The 26,616-nt window shown below is 42.8% G+C and overlaps 1 protein-coding gene across 1 annotated transcript in view; it reads right to left on the minus strand.

Annotated features, from left to right (window-relative positions):
- ADCY1 (adenylate cyclase 1) overlaps nt 1-26,616 on the minus strand; it is a 182,547-nt gene that overhangs the window by 66,917 nt on the left and 89,014 nt on the right. Inside the window, exons 3-4 of the mRNA XM_063130721.1 lie at nt 15,933-16,051; nt 6,939-7,050 (exon numbers count right to left, since the gene is read on the minus strand). Coding sequence (XP_062986791.1) covers nt 6,939-7,050; nt 15,933-16,051 — 231 coding nt within the window. The remainder of the gene's footprint in view (nt 1-6,938; nt 7,051-15,932; nt 16,052-26,616) is intronic.

Genomic DNA, 26,616 nt, shown 5'->3' on the forward strand with positions numbered 1-26,616 from the left:
CTTCAGGTATCCTGGTTCAAGGTTGTTTAGGGTTCTAAAGGCCCGGATCAGCATCTTGAATATATGACCAGTATCTCCAAACTTACTTTGTCTTGCCCCTAACTCAAGCTGTTTTCTAAGACTGTTTTCTGCACCCATTTCCCTGTTTGCTTGCCACCCTGCCTGATTGTGTCAGGCAGAGAAATTTTAAGTGGAGTTGCAGGGGCAACGTGGTAGATCTACCAGCACATCTGAAGTCCTGAAGGCTTTCTGTGGGTACAGTTTGGAACTCTGGTAGTGATCCCCACTACCCAGCGAAGGGGCCCCTCTGCGAAATCTTAAGTCCCTCCGTCCAGCAGTGGGCTGGAGAGCAATCCCATGGCTCCTAGACAGTGTCTGGAGAGGAGCCCTAGGGTACTCTGTATTCCTATATCCAAAATCGGAGACAGTGCTCTGACCTCTGACCCAGGAGTTTGCAATCCCTGCTCCCTCCCCCTCGTAGGCAGCATACAGAGAACCACAGGGGCTGCCTCTCTTGAGTTTGAAAGGTGACCTCAGAGAGGACTGAAACAGGGCATGCCGGTGGGTGTGGAGGGTTTACAACGCATCCCAGAACTCTCCAGGCTCCTTCCCTCCCCTTCCCCAATGCCTCAGATGGGCAAAAGAGCCTGTCTATGGGGAAAAAAATAAGCATAAGAACCATGTCGGCAAAGATTGCCTCTGCTGCACTCCCTTCTATGCTTTGGATGGCTGTAAGCCTCTGAGTTTGGAGGCTTATGGCCATTCCCATAGGATTGCACCCTAAGAATTGCATTAGCCCCTTTATTCTTTTGACATCACTTTCATGTTATAAACGCAGGGTAAAATATAGAAGAGAAATCAAATGTACATTTGAGCCAGGTAGGTTGTGAATCCACCTTATAGTCTATTTACATTCTTATCTCCCTGATCCAGCTAAGACAGCTTTCATCTTAGATAACCCAATGACAAAAATAAGGACAATATTGAGGGTGTGCGATATTTTTTGCTATTGCTCCCAAATGCAGTGCGAAAGATGTCGCAATGGGTGTTCATCCACTAAAAACAATACCCAATTAGCCTTTGATTTCAGTTGGTTCCACCATAAATGACTAAATATGGAAATCTCCACTTTCCATAGTCAGCTATTTTGCTCAACCATATCTACTTATAGCAGCTAATCTCTTTAACAATTTCTTTGATTGTGTTTTTGTTTCCTTTTCTCTGTGCAGCTGAATATCAACTCTGACTAACAATAAAATTTCCATGAGAAAAAAATTATTTATTTGTTATGCAAATTAACAATTTGTTTTCTGAATTGTTCTTACTTATAATTCCCAGAACACAGATGAATAAACAAAATTCAACCAAACAATGGGAGTTGTCAATTCAAGTCAGACAGTAGGAACAGCTCCTTTGGGGAAAACAATTGCTGATTTTCTCATCTTTTCCACAGGTATAATAAAAAGAAACATTTCTAAGCTTTTTGCATAAATTCCCTAAGCCAAGGAGCTATACCATCTGACAGATCTTGAATGTACTAAAAATCACTTTAGAGGTTTCCACCATAAGAACATAAGAGCCATGCTGGATCAGACCAAAGGCCAATCTGCTTCAACATTCTGTGTCTACAGTGGCTAACCAGATAGATAATATTTATATACCACCTTTCCACAGAAATCACCAAGGCTGTGTACAAAAATGTAAATACCAACATTAATACATAAAAACATACTAAGCAATAAAAACACATTTAAACACTAAAACCACTGTTCATAATTTAAAAGACCAAATTAAAGAGTCGTGTCTTAACTTCTTTCAGAAAAGCATTCTATAATTTGGGAGCGATGCAGGAGAAAGCTGGTTCACATTTAAACCTTTAAAGGTTAAGACCAATTGTTTGCCTGAGGGTGGGAAACAACTGGCAAGCAGTGCAAATCTTTCAGTGTAAGGGGGGTATGTTCATGATACCATGTACCAGTCTAACTGCCACATTTTATACTTGCTGAAGCTCCCAAACACTCTTCAGGGATAGCCCTATGTACACCATGTTGCAATAGTCTAACCATGTTATAACCAAGGCATGAATAACTGTTGCAAGATCAGACTGATTCAAGGAATGGTCACAACTGACACACCAAACAAAGTTGTGCAAATGCTGGAAGGTAGGTGGCTAGCCCCACAGGCAGGGCAGGTCACCTACCACCCTCCCCAACATGCTACCTTGGTCTTCAGAGTCTTAGGCCCTTTCTACGCCTGAGGGTTATCCCAGGAAAATGGAGGGATCGTCCCTGCCTGCTCCCGGGATCCCCTGTGTGGCATTATGATGCACAGGATGATCCCGGGACGATCCCGGATATAGGACTGGTGTAGACATGCCCTTAAATAGCAGGCTGGGCCATGCCTCTGGAGAAGACTGACACACTCCTTGCCACTGCTGGCATCTGAGAGTCCAGGGAGAGCATAGGATCAAAGGAAACACTCCCGTGCTACAAACCTGACCTTTCAGGCTTCCTACTGATGAATAGCATCTTTGTCTTGACTGGATTTAATTTCATTGCATTGAGCAGGGGGTTGGACTCAATGGCCTTATAGGCTCCTTCCAACTCTATTATTTTATGATTCTGTGATTCATCTTGTTCAGACATATCCAGCCTAGGCAACAATCAAGAGTATTGACTGCTTCTTTAGAGTTAGGCAACAAGGTGTAGTAGAGCCAAGTGTCATCAGCAGATTGATGACACACCATTTTAGACTTCTCCCAGCAGTTTCATATATACATTAAATGACATAGAAGATAGGATAGAAGCCTGTAGCTGACATCCTAGATTAATGGTCATGGCAATGAACAGAAATTCCCCAACACCACCTTGTAGACATGACACAACAGAAAGGATTGGAACTACTGCAGTACAATGCTCCCAAGATCCACCCCATCCCTAGGTGGTCCAGAAGGACACTATGGTTGATGTTATTGAAAGCTGCCAAGAGGTCTTATGGGAAACCCACAAGTAGGACATGAGTGCAAAAGTGACCTCTCACATGCTCTTCAGTATACCGCATCTGATACTGGAGGTAATATATAGCCATCATGACCAGCACTCATCTTTGTGAGGAAAGCATTACCCAGCTAGTTCATATCAAGTGGACATAAGACTGAAAGAGGGGTATTTATGGGCCCCCAACTAATCAGCATAAATTTTGAGAGAAGTCACTTACAGTGCAGTCCCACATATGCCTACTCAGAAGTAAGATGCCTTTAGTTCAATTAGACTTTCTGCCAAGTAAATGTGTATAGGGCTGCAGCCTCAGTTGCTAATTTTCTATCCAAACTATTCCTGAAAGTTCAAAAAGGATTACAATATTTCTAAAATAAAACGGTATCCAAAAGGGGAAAAAAGTAAAATGTTTACTATAGAATCCTGCAATATTAGTGTCTACTTGGCTGGCTTACATCAAAAAGGTCTCAACTGACCCTATTTAACTGGGATAGATCCTATTTTCTGGTGCAGCCCTGTTCCTATTATTTTTAATTATTTCAATAATTTATACACCACAGCTTACAAGTAAAATAATAAATCACACAAACAATATTAACATTTAAAAATGTCTTAAGAGATTTTGGGAATGCCTTCTACATCAACTTTTCCCAATGGCTGTGCTGAGTGGGGATGATGGGATCTGTAGTCCAACATGTCTGGAGAGTGCCAACTTGGGAAAAGCTGATATACATTTTTTGTTACTATGAGTTGCTATTCTCCTTTATAGATGTACTAATAAGGTTTGGTGGTCAAATGTTCATTTTATAAGCCCCAGGCTATACTTTCCATAGGAATTCCCCTTCTTGGAATTTACTGTCTGCAGAAGTAATTTGAAGAATTTAGACTAGTTACCTTTCATGCCATTTCCTTTTGCATATAAAAAGCTTCAGGCAGAACTCCCTGCAAAACCCCACTGAGTTCAATTTAACTGGGTAATGGAGGCATGATTGTCGCAATGATATTGAATACAAGCTTCTAAAAAGACAGACCTTTTACAAAAATGGGAAGAGTAACAGGAAAGCACAACAAATTTTATTCCAATATAAAATGTTCCACCATGAATTACAAGGAATCTAGATAGCTGTCAGAAGATAGCTGTTTATCCAGCTAAGCACATGCAAGTATGTCTGAGCAGATGAGGAAGTCAAATCCCTTATAAAAACACCAACATGGATAAGGTACAATTTTGCAAATATCTGTGCAGAATTATTTGAATCCACTGTTGTGAGAAGAGACCTTTTTTTTTTACTAAGTGTTTTTGGTCATGGGTGCTCTGGGCCACCTGGGTCTCCAGAAGCACCCCCAAACTACAGCCTTGCTCCTTCAAATGGAGTGCAACGCTATCCAGAAAAGGGAAAAACTCCAATTTCTGGACCTGGGAACCAGCAATCCATAGGGTCTCTGCCTTATCAGGATTCAATTTGGGTTTATTGACCCTCGTGCAAGCCATAACTACACCCAATTACCTAAGTGCTTTGAATGTAATGTTTAAATGGCATCTATGTGTTTCAACTAAACTCGGAAGGAGAAATTCTAGGACATGCAGAGGTCTGCTATGACAAATTTGCAAGACATACTGAAGACCAAATTGTTCCTTTCCATATTGAAATTGACACCACTATTGAAACAGTCTCTAGGGCACATGGGATCACTTTCATTTATCATAGATTGAAGAGGTGGACAAGGTGCTTGCTGAGGTTTGGCCAATAACCTGTGTGCTCAACCTTCACCCATCTTGGCTAATTACATCTAGCCATAGGGATTGAGTGGGTGGGTCCAGAAGGTAATTAATGCATTCCAGAGAGAGAGAGAGAGAGAGAGAGATCCCTCCTAAGCTTGTGAACTCTACTTGCTTGTCTCATGGAACTCTAGCCAGCTGAAGACCTTTTTATTCTCTCAGTATTTTAACACTTAAATTTAACTTAAATTTAAATTTTACTGTTCTAACTCTGTATTTTAATCTTATATCAATTTTGCTGCGTGGTTTTATCATGGTTGTGCTTTTTATACTGTATTTTGTAATTGTGCTTTTAACATGTTGGTTGTTTTATTATGGTTTTAATTTTTGTGAACCGCCCAGAGAGCTTCGGCTATTGGGCGGTATAAAAATGTAATAAATAAATAAATAAATAAATATTATGCTTGATCAGCCAGCCCAAATTAAACCAATTTCGGTTGGCTGGAATGCTCCTATTCAGTCTAAGAGCCAAACTATTGAATGATTTGTCTGGTCCACCTCTGCAAGATCTCTTAGAAAAGATCCTCCACACAGCTCAATGCACTTGGAAGCTCTGCTACGTTGACTTTTCTATCCCCCATTACCCGAAGCTCTCTGGGCAGTTTACAAGACAAAGCTTAAAACCCAGAAAATACAGTAGCAAGGTAAACTATAACAGAAAAACAGTAAGTTTGAAACAGAATAAAACCAAAGTTTTAACCAAGATAAAAGCCAGCAGCAGTGCAAAGATCTAAAAAAGTACTAACTCAATTTTTAAAAGTCACAGGTCAAACGTTCTCCAGGGCCAGATCTACACCAAGCAGGATATAGTACTATGAAAGTGGTGTGAAAGTGCTATATAACAGGCAGGAGCCACACCAAGCAAGACACAGCAGTATGAAAGTAATATACGGTATGTGTCAATGAGTCCCAACAGTTCTCAGTGCACTTCAATGCTGCTATAAAGCAGTAGTGTGGCTCCTGCCTCTTATATACTGCTTTCATACCACTTTCATAATGCTATATCCTGCTTGGTGTAGGTCTGGCCCAGGTGAAAGGCTAAAAAACCTGTGAAAATAAAAAGGTCTTTACCTGGAACCAAAAAGACCACAAAGTAGGTGCCAGGCAAGCCTTTCTGGAGAGGTAATTCCACAACTGGGAGCCACTATTGAAAAGGCTCTCTCCTTAGTAGCCATCCACCTCACCTCATTAGTGGGGGGCACTCAAAGGAGAATAATCTAGGGTCTGGGCAGGTATACCCAAGGAGACGATCCTTCAGGTAATCTGGACCCAAGCCATTTAGGGCTTTGTAGGCTAATTTTTTCAATTCAGCCTTAAAATGGACTGGCAGCCCGTGCAGATCATAAAGCACTAGTGTAATATGATCATATTTAAATGGTCTGTGTTAAGAATCTCGCTGCCCTGTTTTGGACCAGTTGAAGTTTCTATACCTTTTTCAAAGGTAGCCCTACATATAATACACTGTAGTAAACCAAACAAGAGATTACGAGGGTGTGGATAACTGTAGCTAGACTATCTCTGTCCAGATAAGTTCGTAACTGGCATATCAGCCTAAGCTGATAAAAGGTGCTCTTTGCCACTGAGTTCACCTGTGCCTCAAGTGACAGTTCTGGATCTAACATCACCCTCAGACTACAAAGCTGACCCTTTATGGGAAGTGCAACCCCTTCTAGCACAGTTTGAACATCATTCATCCCTGCAAAAGAACCATGCACTGACAGCTGCCTCTGCCTATCTAGACTGAGTGCTCAGTATCTGGCACATCTATGTTCTACATAGTGCTTACACTATATGTTCAGTATTCATACTTCCATGCATCATGTAAAAATACTTTTTAATAGTTGTTGCATTGTGTAAACATCTCCTTCTGAAGCTAATGATGAGCCAACTGGTGATGAATTATTCTTAAAATGCCATCTCTGATTTTCTCTCTCTTTTTTAAACCACTTATATTTCACAACTCCAAAGGATTGCTTAAACCCAATATTATAAATCATTTAACAGGAACGTGTGATGATTTACGGACCTTATAGTGGGAACAGGTGTAGCAATCAGTTTATTTCACATCTCAACTAAGTATAATTCCTCCCACCGACACAAACACTCGACATAATTCACAAATCAATTCAAATTAAATTTAAAAGGGAAAAGAGCATGCTTACTGTAGCTAATTCATCAAACTTTCCAAAGAGTTCATTCAGAAGCTTCACTAGTTCTTGAGCAGTACATTGCGATGCCAAGCTGGTGAATCCCACAATGTCTGCAAACAATATGCTGTAAAAAAGAAAGGAGATACAGACACTTTACCAGTGATTAATATGTCTTCCTAACCTAACATATTTCTGTACAAGATCATGGGCAAAATCTAAGGATGAGCACACATGCAATCCACTTTATTTAATTTGTTGCCCTCAATCATTTACACAGGAGCAGATTAATGGAAGTACTGGGAATACCCTCCTCAAACTTGACATTGGCCTTTTGCTGCTACTCCTGATACAACTTATTTAAGGTAAGGAAAGGGTTTGTGTGCTTGAGTGGCGGCGGCGGCGTGGATGGCTTTTGAGAGTGTGATAGAGACAGGGTGGGCAGGATTGGGGGAGCCAAGATTCCCCAGTTCGGATTTTTATCCAAGCCAGAGAAGTATTCAACACTTATAAAGCTTGCCTTCCATTTTGGCTGGGCTTTACACACCCACTAAGGTCATTTCCAAGCCCAAATGTAGCCAACATCTCTATTTAGATGAGAGTTTTCAAGAATTTGGACTTTGCAGGACCCCCTGCAATTTGAACACTACTTAAATGTAGCTAATGTATGATTAGCTTGCCCTCTTGCTATCTTACTATCTTGCCCTCTTACTATCCTGCTCGCATCTAAAGCTAAGAGGGATTGTATAGAAAGGAAGCATTGAGAATTAGGCTTTAAAACTTCACAAGAGTTTGCAATCCAAAACTGGTATCAAAACCTCTGCCTCCTTGCATTTTTGAATGGTTACCCTCCCCACCCCCGGTAATAGCAAACCTCTGCCTCCTATCTTTTTGAAAGTGCACCTCTGACGTGCACACAGGTTCCTTGCTTAAACCTCACCTGCTCCTGCTCCTGCTCCTTCTCCCCCCCCCTTGAAGGCCCATCCCTACTTCACATCCTTGAGGGACAAATGAGCCACAGCTGCCTCAGTTAATCCGCAAGACCTCCACAGTTTTACTCAAGGCCCTGATAAAAAGTCTGTGTCAGCAGAAGGGCTGTCTTGTAATGCAGAATAGTATTACTCCTTGCCATAGTAGTAGAGTTAGGTCTGTAGGACACTTGGACAAAAGACAGTTGAGTTTGCTAACAAAAAGGCCAAGCTATTGATTATAATGTTCAATATTAGCTGACAGCCTCTTCCCCACTGCAAAGCGTTCACGGAAAGGGGTGCTCTGCAGCAGAGAAACACCAATGGAGGGCTGCTTAAGCCTTCTCCTGCCTGCCACCTTTACCTGATCCTACCCCCAGTCACTTTTGCTCCATTGGGGTTCCAAACCCATGCTTTCCTTGCCAGCACATGTCTGGGACTCCATGGGGGAAATATTGGGAGGGAATTTCAAGGATAAAGCAGACGACAGAAGGATGAAGCACCCCCTCTCACCTGATAACTTCTATGCTACAAATCTTTCCCTGGCGAGGATGCTCAGTGAGAAGAAGCAGGCCCTGAGCAAACATTCAGGAGGCTGTGTTATAACATACTGTACTAGCCCTAATAAATCCCACCTCTTTGTTTTGCTTAACAAAAGTTCCCTGGTGGGGGGCAAATCAGAGATAACACATTTTTAAAATATGCACAATGAACCCAATGCCTTATAAGCACAGGCAAAGAATCCCTGCCGAGAGGTTAATACAGTTCACCATGCACACATTGTGAAAATAATCACATCTTTCTAGTTTTATCCTCTCAACTACTGAGATACAATTTTGTGTAATTTATTATTTGTACATTGTGGTTGCCTCTGTTTCAAACCCAACTGTATAACTCACATGTTAATGTTGAAGATTACCAAGGATACTGAAGTGTTTTTAAAGTTGGGGGACCAGTACATCATGATCAAGTAAAAAATAAAAATAAAAATCTTCCAGCGCTTCATTTACTCCATGCTGCTTATAAGCACATCTCTTTGGGGGTGTCTTCATGGTGCCGAGTTGGCGGCGGGTCCCTCGGAAATCATGTGGCTTCCCTCCCCCAGGGTGGTGCTGGGTAATCTCGATGCCACCCACGGACCAGAGCCACCCCTGCCCTCTTCTTGGTGCAAGGCAACCCATCACAAGTCGCCTTCCACCAGGCACTGCCCAGCCACACCTCCGCTGCGACTCTGGAGCAAGGCGAGGGGCTATCTTGACCTTGCATCCTCACAACGCTCTGGAGAAAAAAGTCTGGGTAAGTCCCTGACTTTTTTTTCCTCTGGAGCTTTAGTGGAAAACCGTGTGTGCGTGTGTGTGATTGCAGTGGCATCATATAATCTACGCCACACCACTGTGCACCCACCCTGGGGCTTTCTGAGCATTTAGACAGCCCCTTTATGTTTCCCTGTGGAAATCATTTGTTACACATGATTTTAGCATTAGTATTGTATTTGTTCATGGGTGAGAACATGAGTTCTTTCATCTTCTGGCACCGTAAAGACTCAGGGCACAATCCTATGGGGATGTCCGTAAACTGCTGAATTTGGAGGCTTACGGCAATCCAGTGCAGTGGAAGGAGCAGCCTCTGTGCTTCCCTTGCTTTGCATTTTAGCTAGATGGGCATTGTTGTCTATCTAGCTGAGGCATCAGGGAGGGAAGGAGGCTGGGGAAGTCTTATATCCCCCCTTCTCCAGTCCCCTCCCCTCCCATGGGAACATCCTTTTTCTGTCCTCTGAAGTCCCCTCTGTGGTGCAGTTCTCTCCATGCTGGCTGCAAGTGTGAGGGGGTCGGGAGCTTGGACTCCTGGCTCCGGGTTCAGAGCAGTATTTCCCACCTTGGATATAAGAATCAGAAGTATCCTATGGTCTCCCAGATTCTGTCCAGGGGGTCTTAGGATTGCTCTGTTAAGACATGTATTATGACATAACCATTCGTGGACTAGGAGCCACTTCTTCGGATGCATAAAGTATCATCCTCAATTGGCATCTTGTTGACACAGAAATAAAGGCCACTGAGTGCAATGGGCCTTACTCTTAGAGTTGCCAACATTTCTCTACCGTCCTGCTTCTGTGCATTTAATAGTGGCTGGACATGCAGAAATTAAGCTAGTGAAACGCAACTCATAACTCCACACTATGAAAAGCTTAACATTCTTAATTTTGGCATGTCAGGCTAAGTGTTAAAATAATGGAAACAGGGTCCTAAATAGGGAATGGGGAAGGGGAGCAGGGTTTACTGTTTGTACTGTACTGGAAAATGGAAAAAATCTAATCATCATCATCATTATCTTATAAAACAAAGCAAAAGAGAAAGAGGGAGGGAGGGACAGAGAGAGGCATTCCCACTTGGAAGGAAAGGAAAGGAACCTCTCGTGCAAGCACTGAGTCATTACTGACTCTTGGAGGGACGCCAGCTTTCGCTGACGTTTTCTTGGCAGGCCTTATAGCGGGGTGGTTTGCCGTTGCCTTCCCCGGCCGTTATTACCTTTCCCCCAGCTAACTGGGTACTCATTTTACCGACCTCAGGAGGATGGAAGGCTGAGTCGACCTGAGCCGGCTGCCTGAAACCAGCTTCCGCTGGGATCGAACTCAGGCTGTGGGGAGAGTTTCAGCTGCAAAAACTACTGCTTTACCACTCTGCGCCACACGAGGCTACTTACTTCCTAGAAAACTATGATGAGGGTGGAAGCTACAGCTAGCAACTTTCTTCTAGTAGGGTAGGTGTGTATTTTGTAGGCAAAATCAGCAGGTGGATATATATATAATCTCCAAATGTGCATATTAGGAAAAGAGGATCAACTACCAAATCCATATTTTCTTGGACTGACTGCCTTTTTACTTCAAGCTCTTGTCTACACCTTCAAAAGGATACTTATTTGGATGTTTGGTCCACTTTTGTTGCAGCCCATGTTTAATTGTTAGAAAGTTGTATACATTTCAAACAAATCCATGATGGGAAAAGGAATTAAAAAAATATTTTTGGGTGCCTGCAGGCACCATATTTGTGACACCTGTTCTAGAAGATCAATTAACTCAAGCAAGAATTCATATGATGTGTGTGTGTCCAAATCATCATGGGAATCATATTGGCCCCTGGATCTATATGCAATAACAAATCTGAATTCTGGAGCGACGACACAATTGGGATTAAGGCTCAGTGTTTCCATGTGGGGCTTCCATCCCAGCACCATTCTTTTTAGAAATGGGGAACTGATGTGATCTTTTTTCTTGGCAAGCTTCCAAAGGATGATTTCAAATCCAAATTTGTTTTAATACATATCATTCTGAGTAAAACTTTGTGAAAGAAATCGACCCTACAGATTCAGAATTATATTGAAATATACAAATGCTCCAGCCTAAGAAAATATCCCATCTTCTTGGAAAATTATTTTGCTTCCAAGCTTCATGTCAGCTCTGAGCTCCTTGATCTTTCTCTTTTGATACAGTGCTTAGAGGCTTTCATGCTCTTCATAGCTTTAGCACTGGGAGCAGAGGCGATTATAACAATTCTTTGCTCTGTGCCTTTTGCATATAAGTAAACCACAAATGCACTACAAAACATCATGGGTGTGGGTTCAAAGACATCAAGAAACAAATCATTGAGAGAGTTTAGTATTTGGAAAGGAAACAGCAGCTGCAAATAATTCTAACCAGGAGTCCCATTTATCCAAAAAGTAAAATTCAGCAGAAATGACCTGGGATAGCCTTCATAAACAGAGCTTGGGGGTAGCAAAAGAAGAAAGAAGCATAGCCCTATGAGGATCAAAGAATAATTAAAATTAGTTCCAAATTTGACTATCTATTATATTGAGATCAGTACTTAACATAGAAAATAAATGGGCCCTTTGATACTCAAGTGGTGCACATCACGATCACTATCTACAGAGTTAAAACAAGGACCAATCTGGTTATTTTGTTTGTGCAGAACAGAAATCCTTTATAGGAATCCCTTCATATATGAGCCAAAATACTAAATCAATACAGTCCTGGCTTGCCAAAAAAACCTGTGAAATCTAGAAAACAGGCTTTGCATTATACAATTTTGTTGGGATTTGGAAGAATTCACCATAGCCACTGAAAGAATGGAATTCTAAAAGCAAGGCAAAACACTAGATGGTGGCACTGCTGTCCCACAGTGATGTGTGGCATAGGAGGAGTGGTGATTTCTTTTCCAAATGAAACACAGGATCTGGTTTCTGCAGCCCGTGCATCATAGGTTTCGCTAGGGCACTGCTTGCCATGCTCCAAGGCTATCCCTGGAGGATAATTCTATATCAATGGCTGTCATGATGGCTATTTGTCATGATGGCTGTATATCATCTCCAATATCATAGGCAGTATTCCTCTGCATACCATCTGCTGGGGAATACAAGCAAAAGGCTGCTGCTGCACTCATGTGTTTGTACGGAGGGGCTATAGCTCAAAAGCTGTCTCTGCAGAGGCCACCAGTGAGGGAGGAAGCAGCAGCCAGGCACCTCTCCACCGTGCCTGGGTCCAGCTCCAGCTGAGAGACCCCTCCCTCCTGCTACCAACTGTCTCTGCAGAGGCCACCAGTGAGGGAGGAAGCAGCAGCCAGGCACCTCTCCACCGTGCCTGGGTCCAGCTCCAGCTGAGAGCCCCCTCCCTCCTGCTACCAACTGTCTCTGCAGAGGCCACCAGTGAGGGAGGAAGCAGCAGCCAGGCACCTCTCCACCATGCCTGGGTCCAGCTCCAGCTGGGAGCCCCCTCCCTCCTGCTACCAACTGTCACTGCAGAGGCCACCAGTGAGGGAGGAAGCAGCAGCCAGGCACCTCTCCACCGTGCCTGGGTCCAGCTCCAGCTGGGAGCCCCCTCCCTCCTGCTATCAACTGTCTCTGCAGAGGCCACCAGTGAGGGAGGAAGCAGCAGCCAGGCACCTCTCCACCGTGCCTGGGTCCAGCTCCAGCTCAGAGCCCCCTCCCTCCTGCTGTCACCTGTAACTGCTGAACTTTTCCAACTAAGATTGTAGTGCCTGAATTTGCTTTCCTTTCCCCCCTCCTCCTCCTCCCACCCAATCCCCTTTCCTTTTGTGTCATGTCTTTTAGATTGTAAGCCTGTGGGCAGGGACTGTCAAGAAATACCTTTGTAAGCCACCATGAGAGCCTTTTTTGGCTGAATGGTGGCATAAAAATCCTTAAATAAATAAATAAAATAAATAAAAAAGCAGAGCACATGCACTGCATACATTGCAAGTCAGTGTCCACAATACCGGGCTACATGGATCAATGGTCTGACTTGGTATAAGGCAATGTCCCAGTTGTAGCCTTCCCACAGGCATCCAGTTGGCCACTATGCACAGAATGGTGAACTAGATAGTCCTTTGGCCTGTGCCAGCAGGACACTCTGTTGGAATCCTTAAATGGATCCTGTTTTGTATTTTCCACTATTTTTACTAGGGGTGTGCACGGACCCCCCGCTCCGCTTCTCTTCCAGATCCACGATTTGTGGATCGGGCCGCTTTGCTCCACCCCCGCTCCGCCTATGTCCGCTCCGCTCCGCTGCGGAGCTCCAGATCCGGATTGGAGCTCCATTTCCCCCCCCATAGGCTTGCATTGAAAGCTAAAAAAGTATACAACTTTTTTTCTGTTAAAGTTAGAAACCTCAAGTTTGGCACCATGACACCTCATGGAGGTATACACACGCACGCCAAGTTTCAAGCCAATCCCATCATCCCCTGATTTTTGGGGAATTTATGAAAATCGGACACCCCATTCACACCCCTTTCGATAGCTCCGTCAATTTGCATGTTAGAAACCTCAAACTCGGCACCATGATAGCTTATCCAGGGATACACATGCACGCCAAGACTCAAGGCAATCCCATCATCCCCTGATTTTTGGCGGGGCTCTAACCTTTTAACTCACCCCAAATCAAGTCCCATGCTACAACTACGTCAATTTGCACGTCAGAAACCTCACCTTCGGTCCCATGAGAGCTTATCCATGTGTCCACATGGACGCCAAGTTTCAAGCCAATCCCATCATCCCCTGATTTTTGGGGAATTTATGAAAGTCGGACACCCCAGTATCTCAGGGATTTAAAGCTGCAGACAGCTCAATGGGCCCATTTCAAAGGAAATCCCAACATGCCATGAATTGGGGAGTAGAGATAAACCTAAATATTAATCTTCTTTCACACTTGAAAAATTGATTTGGAACTTGAGCACAGGAAGGACTTCTCCCCTGAGTCAAAGCAAGACACCCAAAAACCATCCCTGCGAGGTGGGCAGGGGAGGAGGGAGGGAAGGCAGGCAGGCAGCAGACATTTCTGGGGGCACAAGGAAGTGAGCCAAGGATAGTTTCAAAGCCAGTAATGCATATAAAATGGAATAAATAAATAAATAAACAAAGGAGGAGTGGAATTAAAAGCAGCAGTGTTGCTGAATAAACAACAAGAAGAATTTTTTAAAAAAGGCTATATCTGTCTTTTACCAGTAAGAGGGGAGTGGACGTGCCCAAGGGGAGGGGGAATCATCTGCCAATTTGACTGGTCCTGCCTAGGTACCAGTCTTTAAGAAGCAAACGCTCACTTCAACTCATGATAGGCATTCTCTCCAGGGATTTACCTTTGGAGGACTCTGATGATCCTCCAAGGTCAGGAGAGTGCACTGGGCACATCCACATGCCCTAGGGGAGCTCATCCCCTTGCACCACATCTATTCAGTTGTTCCCCAAAATTAGGGTGGGTAGCAGTGCTATGTTTTCTATCTCTTATTATTGGCTTAGTATATGATTTCAGGTTGTGTTTGTGCATTTGGTGGGGCTACTGTTTTAAAAAACACTGGGAAAAGTCCGTTCAGACTAAGAAAGAGAAGTTCCCAGAATCCCAAGTTACCCGTTTTGCCTATCCCCTCCTCCAACTTTGGGATCATGTGATCATGACCGGGAGTTGACTCTGTCCCTCAGCCCTTCGAAAAAGGTACATTTCCCCGCTGTTTTACCCGATTTTCCCAAAAATTCTAGCAAGCGAACCGCAGCACACAGAGAGCTGAGAGTAGGCTCAAAATGACCCCCAGCCATGACTCTCTAAGCACAAGAAGTTTCAGAAAGATAGCTTAAAAAACAACACAGTTATCCCCTATTCTTTTCCGCAATGCAATCCTATGGGCAAAATTTTTCAAAATGGCGATCGGATCGGTCCGTGAAAAGAGAAGCGCTCCGCGTATGGGTGCTTCTCTTCACTGTGTTTCTATGGGTCCCTGGTCCGCTTCTACTCCGCCTCTGGGCAAGGCGGAGCAGGCCAGTTCGCTTCTGATTCTCCGCTTCTAATCGGAGCCGAGCACATCCCTAATTTTTACTGTTACCCGGGGGCCTGGCAGAAGTGAGGATTCAGCAGAACACTTAAAGGTCAACGATGCAGCTGGACACTAATTGAATTATTGCTGGGACTGTGTTTGCGTTAATTGGTCAATTAGTGATTGCATCAGATGTACAGGATTTATTATAAAAGTAACTGTGTTTTGTAAGGTACTTTCCCTTCTCTCATGTTACCCCAACTCGATGTATGCTGTGTAATTTGAACGTCTGTGAGTATATTTGTATATAATGTGCCATTGCTAAATTATTTATCTCTGTCAGTAAAGGATTACTTTTAACCATACCAAGAAATCCTTTGTCTCATTGTGTTTTGCTGTTATAGCTGAGCCGCTGTTACTACTGCTACAAATATTAGTTCAAGCCTGTGCGGCCCAGACAGGTTAATGAGTTTCAGAACTAACACTCTGAACATCCTGAACTAATAATTTTGCAACACACTGTTCTTAAGGCCTCCAACATGTTAACAGGTTGGTTGGACTTATATCTTGTAAAGCATTAGATTATCCATTTCACTAACTCAGAATGGCTTCACCTCACCTCTACTGCACTTGTACACGTGCTCATTTCCTCACTCCATACAACAAATCATAAGCAATGCCATTTACCATTGCACATCACTATATGTTAATAGGGTTTGACTTCTATTTCAGCCTTGTATCAGTCCTACCTAACATTGTCGTGCCTCTGAATGTAAATCTTATGGAAAATCCTTTCAGGTGGCTTCAGGAAATCTTCCTTCATTTCCATGGCAACATTCCTGGGCAAAAGGCTCATCAGCAGTCGCTCCTGAAAGTAAAACACACACACACACACACACACAGACATTAATTATGAGGTAGATATTTGGTGACTTTCCCTCTGTTCAATACTGGTATAGTTCACCTGACTTAATTTGAATGTTGGAAAACCTTTCCCAGAAAATTTAGCAAGACCTCCTAATTGGAAAAATCTCAGGCACTGGCTTACCCAGACTTCTAAATGGTTGGAGTTGGCCTTCATGCATTTAAGATCTCCCAGCTCCATCTGGAACATAGTCTAAAACTGTCTCCAAGGAATCTGAGGCTACCTCCTAAGAACTTGAAATGTTATTTCCCCACCCCAGGCCTCCAGGAGATATACTTCTCCTTATCAATTCTTTATTACAGTCAACAGACCAATAAAACATGTAAAAACACATAATAAATATTTAAAATACATGGAATTAAAACAAAGTATGATTGCATGAAACCTCCTTAAAGCTCTGTACTAGAAGCAAAAGGAAGTCTTGTCACCATAACTGATCTCGTAAGGATTGCCCAGTTAAGAAATTATTTATTTATTTATTTATTTATTTATTACATTTTTATACTGCCCAATAGCCAAAGCTCTTAGCAACTTGTTCGGTGGTATGCTTATCTTGGGCCTGTAAAAGGACCGACATAAGGGTCATGGACGATCATCCAGGTAATCGTTGCGTGAAATGATGGATAAGGGCTTTTCTTGCCTCCTGATAGAAGCTGCAGTTGAATAATAAGTGGGAGATAGATTCCACCTCCTCATTGTTACAGGGGCAGTATCTATCTGATAGTGGAACTTTCTCAAATCTGCCCTCCATTACCCTAGAAGGCATAGCATTAAGCCTTGCTAGGGAGAATGCCATCCTATATTTGGGTATAGATAACCAGCTTAAATACAGAGGTACACTGTTTTAGTTGTGATCCCATAGCCCCAAGGCATATGGGGAACATGGGCCTCGTGCAGCTTGCTGTAGCTCCTGAGTATCAATGTCCAGGAGTCTCTGCTTAATGATCCTTTTGGCACTGCCCAGGTCCAGGGATAACAGATGGTCATGGGAGAGCCCTATGGTGGTAAGTTTTAGCTAGGGTGACCATATTTGGGAAACCAAAAAAGAGGACACCTAGTGTGTGTGTGGGGAAGCAGCTTTCTGAGTCCTGCAGAAAGTACGTTATTCCCCCGCCACCTTAAAGAACCCGATTGGAGTGGAGGAGGGGAAAAGTTTCATTCTGCTCCACCACCATCCACTCCAATTGGGGCCTTTTCTATAATGTCCACGAATGACCCACTTTCCCCTTTAAGACCTCAATTGGAGCTCGGGGTGGGGGAATGATGTGCCTCAAGAAAGCATGTCACTCCCTCCTGCCATGCTAATGGAAGTCTTAAAGGGGAAGGTGTGTCATTCCAGGACATTATTGAAAATTATAGAAAATCCCCCGACACCATGGAAAGAACAAAAACCAGGACAAATCCGGGGAAATCCTGACAGTTGGTCACCCTATTTTAGCTGAACTACTTTCACCCATGGGGATTTATAAGAGTCCGTCCAGACCATTGAGGTGAGCGAATTAGGGATAGGACTTAAATTGCAATGGAGCCAGAAATAGAGTATACATTTTAGGGTACTCAGCTCAACTTCCAGCTTCTCCTTATGTATGTTTGCTTACATTTATATATGTATCAGTGAATGTGAAATTTGGTGAATGTCCAAAACCTATGAAATAAAGTGATGAATGCTGATCATCACCTAACCGTGATTAATAGCATTCACCAGCAGATGTCAGAAATCTTATGAACATTAACATTTATGGGTTCCACATAGTCCCATCCTCTGATTGGAGTCCACCAGGGTAAGAGCCTCCAGCGTGGTGGCCCCCCTGCTGTGGAATTTCCTGCCTCTGGAGGTCAGGCAGGCACCAACTTTGTATTCCTTTTGGTGCCTCCTGAAAACGTCATTGTTCCAGGAAGCCTTTCCTTAACGACCAGCCACGGTTCACAGTTCACATTTCATTTTGCTTTTAAAAACCTATTTTAAGGTGTTTTATTCTGTTTTTATTGTATTTCATCTTGTACACCGCTCTGAAATTTTGAATGGGGAGCGGTATGTAAATATTGTAAATAAATAAATAATTCTTAAGATTTGAAGAGACCCAGGTGGAAATGCGATAAAACTCTGATGTTTAATAAAATTTCTCAAAGCCAGCTACATTTGTTCAGTAAATGTTCCAAAGCATCGCCATTACTGTTAGTAAAAGGCATATATCATACCATGCATATAAATTTCAAACACAAGCTTCATTACACAAACACTTCTGATATTTCCCACTAAGCTTTCTAAAATCATTAAATTTACCAGTAATTGTCAACATTCTCCAAGTGTGTGACATTTACCATACACAGGAGACATAAATCATCTTCTAATAAGTAAATACTGCAAACACAGCTGTTTTTTTCTTGTTGGAGCTGCTGACATGAATTGCCCTGGTGTTTGTTTGCCTTCAAGAACCAACAGTGGGACCCGGCTACATAAACACTTCTTAGTTACACCCATAATCTCTTCGTTCGTCTGTACAGCCAAAAACACTCTGCAGTAAGGAAACAGAGCGAAGAGCAGGTAATTGCCCTATATTACCGTCATAACGCTAATAATACCTTATTGTGGTACTTGCAAAATTTGTATGTGAAAGAATATGCAGGATCAATTGCTTTCCTTTGTGTCTGCTGCTTGGGAACTTAATCAATGTGCTCTTTTGTTGTACCTAGCAAGGCAGGTTATTAACTGATGAAATAGATCTCTTATGAATTTATTTACCCATTCTTAAATCAGCTGAGCATTAATGGGATCTCCGCTACAGAAATACTTAGCGATAAGAAACACTGTACTATCAGGGTGAAATGTTACACTGTACTGCTGTTTTAAACAGTGGTACATTTCCCCCTTCACCATCTGTTGCTTTTTCATTTGTTTTACTAATGTACATTGCTAAGAGTTTGAGATTTCTCCAGTATCAGTCAAATTATATTGTATTCCCCAGATGTTAACTGACCCAGCCTGACTTCTGCAAATGGGTTTATTTTACAGAGCCAACTGAAATTCTCAGCAAAGCCCTTGATACCTATCCAGATCAGCTGGGACTTGAGCCAGGAACCTCCTCTTCTTCATGGTGGTGTCCCTCAACCCACTTATGGCTGTACAGTAGAGGCTAAAAAGGACTTCATCCCCAAGCAGCTCATTGGTTCTTCCTGACCTGGCCTAGCTACCAATCTTTCCAAGCCAGGCCCGGGGCTTTGCCTGAGCAACACTCTAGTTTTAGTCTTGACTAGCATTACCTTTTTATTTTCATCTCCTGCCTGCCTGCCTGTCACTCCTCTCCTTTGGGACAGATACTTTGACCCCAGCCAGCCATTGATTCTGGGCTCTTTCAGCATGATGCCTTGATCTCTGGGCCTGGCATTCCCGGGATCTACTGTGGCTGCTTAAAAGTTGGCGCTGGCAGTACAACCCTCCCATGGGATTGTGCCAGTATAAACTGCTTGCAAGGGATCTCTTGTTTAAAAGAATTCCAACATCAGTATTTGCCTGCATGTAGAAAGCTTACCTGTTAGGAAGTAAGCTTTCTAGCGTAGCCCTTAACTACCTCTTTAAGCTTTCAAATTAAAAATGCCAACTATTTTATCCTGCATACATTGAACACACACAAATACATACACATCTTTTATGAATGTAAGTGAGCCTGAAGAACTATCATTAGAGTACCTCACATTCAAGATTATGGCTGTGTTTTCATAGAAGTTTTAAACCTTTGTACTCCATTAGTATCTATGAACATGTACCAGCCCAGGTGCGTGTGTAGCTAATTTTCTTGTACTCAACTCTTAAAATGCTCTAGCACATATATACCATGACCTAAGTAATGAAGAATGAATTGCCTACTTTTAAGGAACTCACACTTTCAAAACGTATCAGTCTTTATTACATTATAAACATAATATATTGCCTGTCTGGGAGGTACTGAAAGTTGTTGGTCTGTCCACTCGGGAACTGCTGGGTGTGCTGAATCACCTGCCTGGGTGGTACTTGGAGGGGGTTAGGTGACAGCCTGTGGGGCCACCAGACGCCTGGCCTCAAATCTGCCTCCGGTCCTGATGGCTTCTCTGATACCTTTGTTGACACTAAATAAATTTTAAGCTGTATTCACTACCACATCCATACGCTCTCAACCAAATGTTTGGTGCTGCCAAAAGGCCAGGCATGTGCCGTTTCCACAAACTATCCTTAACAACCAGCAGGTTTGTCCAGGGTTCCATCTCGTAAAACCCTCCATAATGGCTGTCACCTAGAGGACCACATTCAACATGCATTGGTGTAGCAAGGTCAAAGGGTGATTGTGGAATTTTATATTTGTGAGTCCCAATTCTAATTGACCTGATTCGCATTGCTTGGATTAATGTGTGGATTAGAACTTAGTTGATTAGAACTTAGAACTGCCAATTTCACATTTCTTCAATATTCCAGTTCTTAGTTCAACAATGTTTTCAGAATATGTTTAAAAATACGTATTTGAATGAAAACTATTGTGCCTATTTTACAAAATATTCACAGATTTTCAAACTACCTGTCATTTTATTTATTACTAATACTACTAATAAAAATATTTATATATCACCCTGCAACTCCAACACCCCAGACGGGCATTTTAATTACCAATAATTCCCCAAAGCAATACTATACTAGGGGCATTGTAGTTATTGAAATGGCAGGTTGCTACTTACCACAAGAAAATTGGGTAAGATACATGATTACTACACCTTATAAGTGGGCACTCAAAAAGACTGATGTGAAAGGGAGGTGTAGATAGAGGGATGAGACAGAGTTGAAAGAAGTGTAGACATCAAAAAAGTGGCCTTCTAGCATGGCCTTTTCCATGGCATACTTCTTCCTATGTCAGTTCTACAGCTGAATTCTCTAGGTTTATCTCTGGCAAGTGATATCTAAGCTGATCAAGCAGCCATTATTATTATTGTTGTTGTTGTTGCATTTATATCCCACCTTTTTTTCCTCCAATGAACCCAAGGCAGCATACATCCTTCTCCTCCTCTCCATTTTATCCTTACAACAACCCTGTGAGGTGGGCTGAGAGCCTGTGACTGGCCCAAAGTCACCCAGTGGGTTTCCAAGGTTGAGTGGAGACTATAACCCAGATCTCCCCACTCCCAGTCCAACACCTTAGCCACTACACCACACTGGCCCACTGGTAGTGCATATCTATTCCCCATGGACTCTTGGGTTTCACAAAGAAGATTGGAGGTTACTTTGAACACACATTGTTATTTGTCGAGGCCAAGTGTGCTCTACGATTGTGAGGGACACTTCCTTACCCTGACTAAGGCCATAGCTAGACCTAAGGTTTATCCCTGGATCATCCAGGGGTCAGACCTGTTCATCTAGGTGACACACAGGGGATCCAGTGCTCAGGCAGGGGCGAACCCTGGATGATCCCAGGATAAACCTGAGGTCTAGCTGTGGCCTAACTCTCAGAGAGAGGAAGTCTATGGTCCCTGGGAAGCATCCCAACGAACATAGGATTTTAGGGATTTCCCCACTGCCACCACTCCCTCGCAGCTGCTGTGGAAAGAGCCATGGTGCCTACTTTCCAAACTCACAAAAGCAGCCTCAGATGACCTGGCAGAGGTCAAAAGGGGTGTGTGTATGGGGTGAAGGGAGAAGAGTGGCCTGGATATAAAAAAAGACCTATGATCTCTCCAGCCCTCAAGCAGGCCTCCTCTAGAAAATGAACAAAAAGGAAGACAGAGCAGGAAAAAGCCTCCTTCATTTCTCCTGCACTGCCAGTAGCAGCCTGGTAGCGCATTGAATACTTCAAAACCGGGATTGGAGGCTTCTTTCTAATGGGTGGCAACTCACTAGGGTTGTACTCTTAGGCCATAGCTAGACCTAAGGTTTATCCCTGGATCATCCAGGGGTCAGACCTGTTCATCTAGGTGACACACAGGGGATCCAGTGCTCAGGCAGGGGCGAACCCTGGATGATCCCAGGATAAACCTGAGGTCTAGCCGTGGCCTTAGTCTCTACATGTGCACAGGCCAAATTCAAAATAAGACAAAGACTTTGTACTAACTTATTTTCCACAATCCTTCCCCACCCTATGACACAAATAAAATCCCCTACTGTTGTATCAACCATGAGGCTGATAAAATCATTCCTTATTTCTTTCAATGAAAATTGATAGTTTGAAGATATTTCATGAAAATGACTTCTAAAAACAAACAGGTTTTGCTCATGTGATGCTTTTCTTGTATATATTCGTCATCCTTATAGGTTAGGGTGACCATATGGAAAGGAGGACAGGGCTCCTGTATCTTTAACAGTTGCATAGAAAAGGGAATTTCAGCAGGGGTCATTTGTATATATGGAGAACCTGGTGAAATTCCCTCTTCATCACAACAGGTAAAGCTGCAGGAGCTATACTAGAGTGACCAGATTTAAAAGAGGGCAGGGCACCTGCAGCTTTAACTGTTGTGATGAAGAGGGAATTTCACCAGGTTCCCCATATATACAAATGACACATGCTGAAATTTCTTTTTCAATACAACTGTTAAAGATACAGGAGCCCTGTCCTCCTTTTCATATGGTCACCCTATTATAGGTAGGAGTGACAAAATAACTGTATTGTACTTAGATGCCACAATTTACTTCAATCCCCACAAGATGGCAGCATTTCAGGACATTACTATAAGTTTTCTAGAAAAGCAAAGAGTTGTTGGGCTGCACTGAAAAGGACGGTAACTTTTTGCTGAAGCTTTCTTTAGCTGCAAAAAGTTCTCGTTCTCTCTCTCTCCTTTGTCTTCAGGGAGCTTAAAAGGGGGTGAATGTTTTTACAGCTTGGGCTCCAAATTGAGCATTTTCAAAAAACTTTCAGAGTCCGCTGATATGCAGCCTTTCCAAAAAAAAGAAAGAAAAAGGGGCGGTCTCCTTCCTAAGAAAACAAGTGGCCACAACCCCAGTCCTGAAGACATCAGAAAAGAAAGCTAGAAATAAGCATTTAGGGAGAATTTTGTTGCACCAAAACATCCCTTTCATGCTGAAAATGTTTAGCTCTGAATATTCAGCACAGTCATACTTAGGAGAGAGTTAGTAGCTTTGCTATTTGAATCATACAACTATTATGCATCAATGGAGATCCAATGGGTTTCCAGGCAACCCTGGAGGATTTTTCAGTTGAGTCTGCCAGCTCTTCTGTTAAAACTCCATTTGCTCTCAGGAATAGGGAGCTATCCAGATCAATTGACATGATTGCTCTGGGTGTTTTCTCCAGTGAACAAAATCTGTACAGCTCCCTGATATTTATTACAATTATATTATTTATTAAAAGTTGTAGATACAACAAAACAAAATAAAATACACAAATAAAATATAACATGTTATAAAAGAAAAAAATCATTAAACTACATTTAAGAGCATGGGAGAATAAAAACGTCTGCTTGGCTGGCACTGAAAGGATAACTACATTAGTGCCAGGGGGTCTCTTTGGAGACAAAGTTCCACAGGGTGCCACCACTGAGAAGGCTCTCTCTCTCTGGTTGTCACTCATCTTAGATGTGGGGCACCTGGTAGAGAACCTCCAAAGACAACTTCAACGAACAAAGAAGCAGCAAGGATCCAGATGCTTAGATAGAGAAGGTATTGCAGCATTACCTAGTTCTAAGCAGAGGAGACTGGGTCAACATTCTACATTCAAAGAATGTCCTCCCAAATATGCAATGCCAACTCAAAACTCTTTTGACTCATTAAACCCTGACTCTCTATATAATAAAATGAGAGGGGCTTAGGTACCAAGACCCCACCGGGTGTGGATAATCAAGTTCCACACCATAGGAAAAATGAGATATTCAGGGAGTGCTGTTTGTTAATCAGTTACTGTGCAATCCATATATAAAAAGCTACATTATATAGAGAACAAATTAGAACATCTAACCAGTAAATTACATACTGAACAGCATAAGTTTAACTTAGGGCATGGCTAGACCTACCAGCGGAGGGGGGAGGATCTCGCGATATGATGATCGTGAGATCCTCCCCCTCAGTCTACACATAGCGCGTGACATCCTGGAAGGAAGAGGACGTCGTGCCCACCATTTTGTTTTTGTATCAAAAATGAGTGCAGGAGTGCACCAGCAAAAAAGGAAGTTAAAAAACACACAAACTCTCACTCCGTCCTACCCCAGATGCCTGGTTCCTGGCGCCTCGCATTTACTCACGAGGAGCCGGAACAAACCGAGACAGCTGCCCACACATCCCGTGGTCTCGGGATGATCCCAGGACCACAGGAAAAACCGGGATTAAAGTCCTCCCTGCCCCCGGGATCCCCTCTGTGTCGTGTGGATGCACAGGGTTGATCCTGGGGCATTCCCCAGGTTATTGCCCCATCTAGACATGCCCTTAGGACCTTCACAAATACAGGAAGAGAAAGATAACTTCTTGTAATGAAGAAACTGATTGTAAGGTTGCAAAAACGGATGTACAAGTTAGCAGTTTAGGACTGAAAATATGCAGTGTAATAATAGACATTTTTCTTTATTAGGAGTTTCTGCCCAACTGCAGTACTGCTGCCTTTCATCCAGTTTATAAATTTAAATGCAAGTACTGTATGAGACAATTGTTAACTTTTGAAACTGCATATATCACCTCCTTGATGATGTAAAGGGAAGGTTATTTAATTCAAAAGAGGGTGGTTCTTTTTCGATATTTTGAAAATGTAGATGTAAGACAGCCTCTCTGCTTAAAAAGAAGAAGGTAATGCTAAGGATTAATGTTGCCTCACAAAGAGCTTTTCTACACAAGGCGTTTAATGTGCGCTCATGAATTATTAACCATGATTGTTTACAGTCTCTTTAGATGACAATGTGATCCTCACGTTTCACTTCTGTTTTTTTAAGAGCACTTTTCGGGGGGGGAGGGTTAGAGCAGGGAAAATGGAGTATCATTTCAGAAAGTGAAAGAAAGGTATTTTCATACTTGTATAATTGTAATATTCTGCTATAGCATAGTGCCACCTAAAAAAAACAGTGGAAAAGCAGGAAAGGAAAAGCTCTTTGTGTATAGCTTGGATCTCAATTGTTCAACAATCCTGAAAGAAGATACAACTTTTAACAGCCTCATGTAAAAAAGCTCTTAGGTTATCTAATGAGAAACTTATTTGTTGAGTGAAGCTCCCACTGAGTCCCCTTCAGGACGAAGCAGTTACTTAGAATGAACTAAACTTAAACATGCAAACTCAGTACATTAATCTTTTAGATGCTAGTGTTTTAGATAGTCAAGAATTGTTAGAGCCAGAAAAAGAGGAATCCAGGAAGGAAAACAGGATATCTTCTACCTATAAAGCAGAAAGAATGTGTGTGTCATGTATGTCCTGAAATGTTTACCCACTTCCACATATGGTACTGCCTTAATACTGTTCACCCAGACAGGTCTTCATGTACATGGATCAGAAAAAATCTAAAAACATTGATTTTGGGTTTTAAGTATTTTTTAAAGAATTTCATAAAAACATAGGTTTACGCCTACAACTCCCAGCATGCCTTGGATAGGAGGCCAGGCTTACTGGCCTTTGGTGATTCCTAAAGTCAGTCTCGAGCAGTCAACCCAATTCAACACAAAAGGAAACAACGCACATAAATGGGCTGCATCCATCTGCGGTGCCTCCTCCCACCTGTCATGTGTGGGTTTAAAATCATAACTAGATACAACACTGTGTCTTTGAGAGGCTGAACTCTGGACATGCTCAAAGGCACCCTGTCCTGATATCGCTGTTTTCTCAGAAACTGAGGGAAGCACATGCACAGCCTTCACCCTTAAGAGGGAGGGAGGGAGGGGAAGCACTCTGTACATGCCCAGAAACAAGCTTGATGAAGGGGAGCAAGTGCCTGTCCCTGTCCCTGCCCTTCAGTGTGGGCTGAGGCAGTCCCAGCAGGACTTGGCCAGAGTTGTGCGCGTCCACTAAGAGCTGCTTACTTGCCTTCCTTGGTGATGTTACTCCTTGACTCTCTATCAAGGAGCAGTATCAGCAACGAGAGGAGGAGAGTGCCTCTCAGAGGACATGGGCACCTGAGGGCTACCAAAGGCATGCTGGGAGGTGTAGTAGTTCTTCTAACTGACTTTCTCCAACTGCCACTAATGCCGCCCACCATTCCATTCTAGCTTCAGCTATCAGTCATTCCTCCATTCACTCTTCTGTTTCAATAGTAAAGTCAGGCTTTTACATAACAATCATAAACTTTATTCAGTAATTCTTGCATCTGTCTTAGAATGTTGTGTTTTAGTTAAAACAGGAAAAAAATGCAGCATAAAAAATCTCATCAAGTTAAAAGGCCTTGGAATCATTGGCGTGCAGACAGGGGGTTCAGGAGGTTCAACTGAACCCCCTAATATGCTGCTGCTGCCATGTTTGCTCCATCCTTGGAAGGCTTTTTTCAGGGTGCAGCCACTGCATGCGCACACACACACAGCTCTCTCCCTTGCTTGCTTGCTTGCTCGCTCCTAGCTGCTCTGCTTGACCTCT

Source organism: Elgaria multicarinata, chromosome 1 (assembly GCF_023053635.1).
Source record: "Elgaria multicarinata webbii isolate HBS135686 ecotype San Diego chromosome 1, rElgMul1.1.pri, whole genome shotgun sequence".
In the NCBI taxonomy this organism is placed as follows: domain Eukaryota; kingdom Metazoa; phylum Chordata; class Lepidosauria; order Squamata; family Anguidae; genus Elgaria; species Elgaria multicarinata.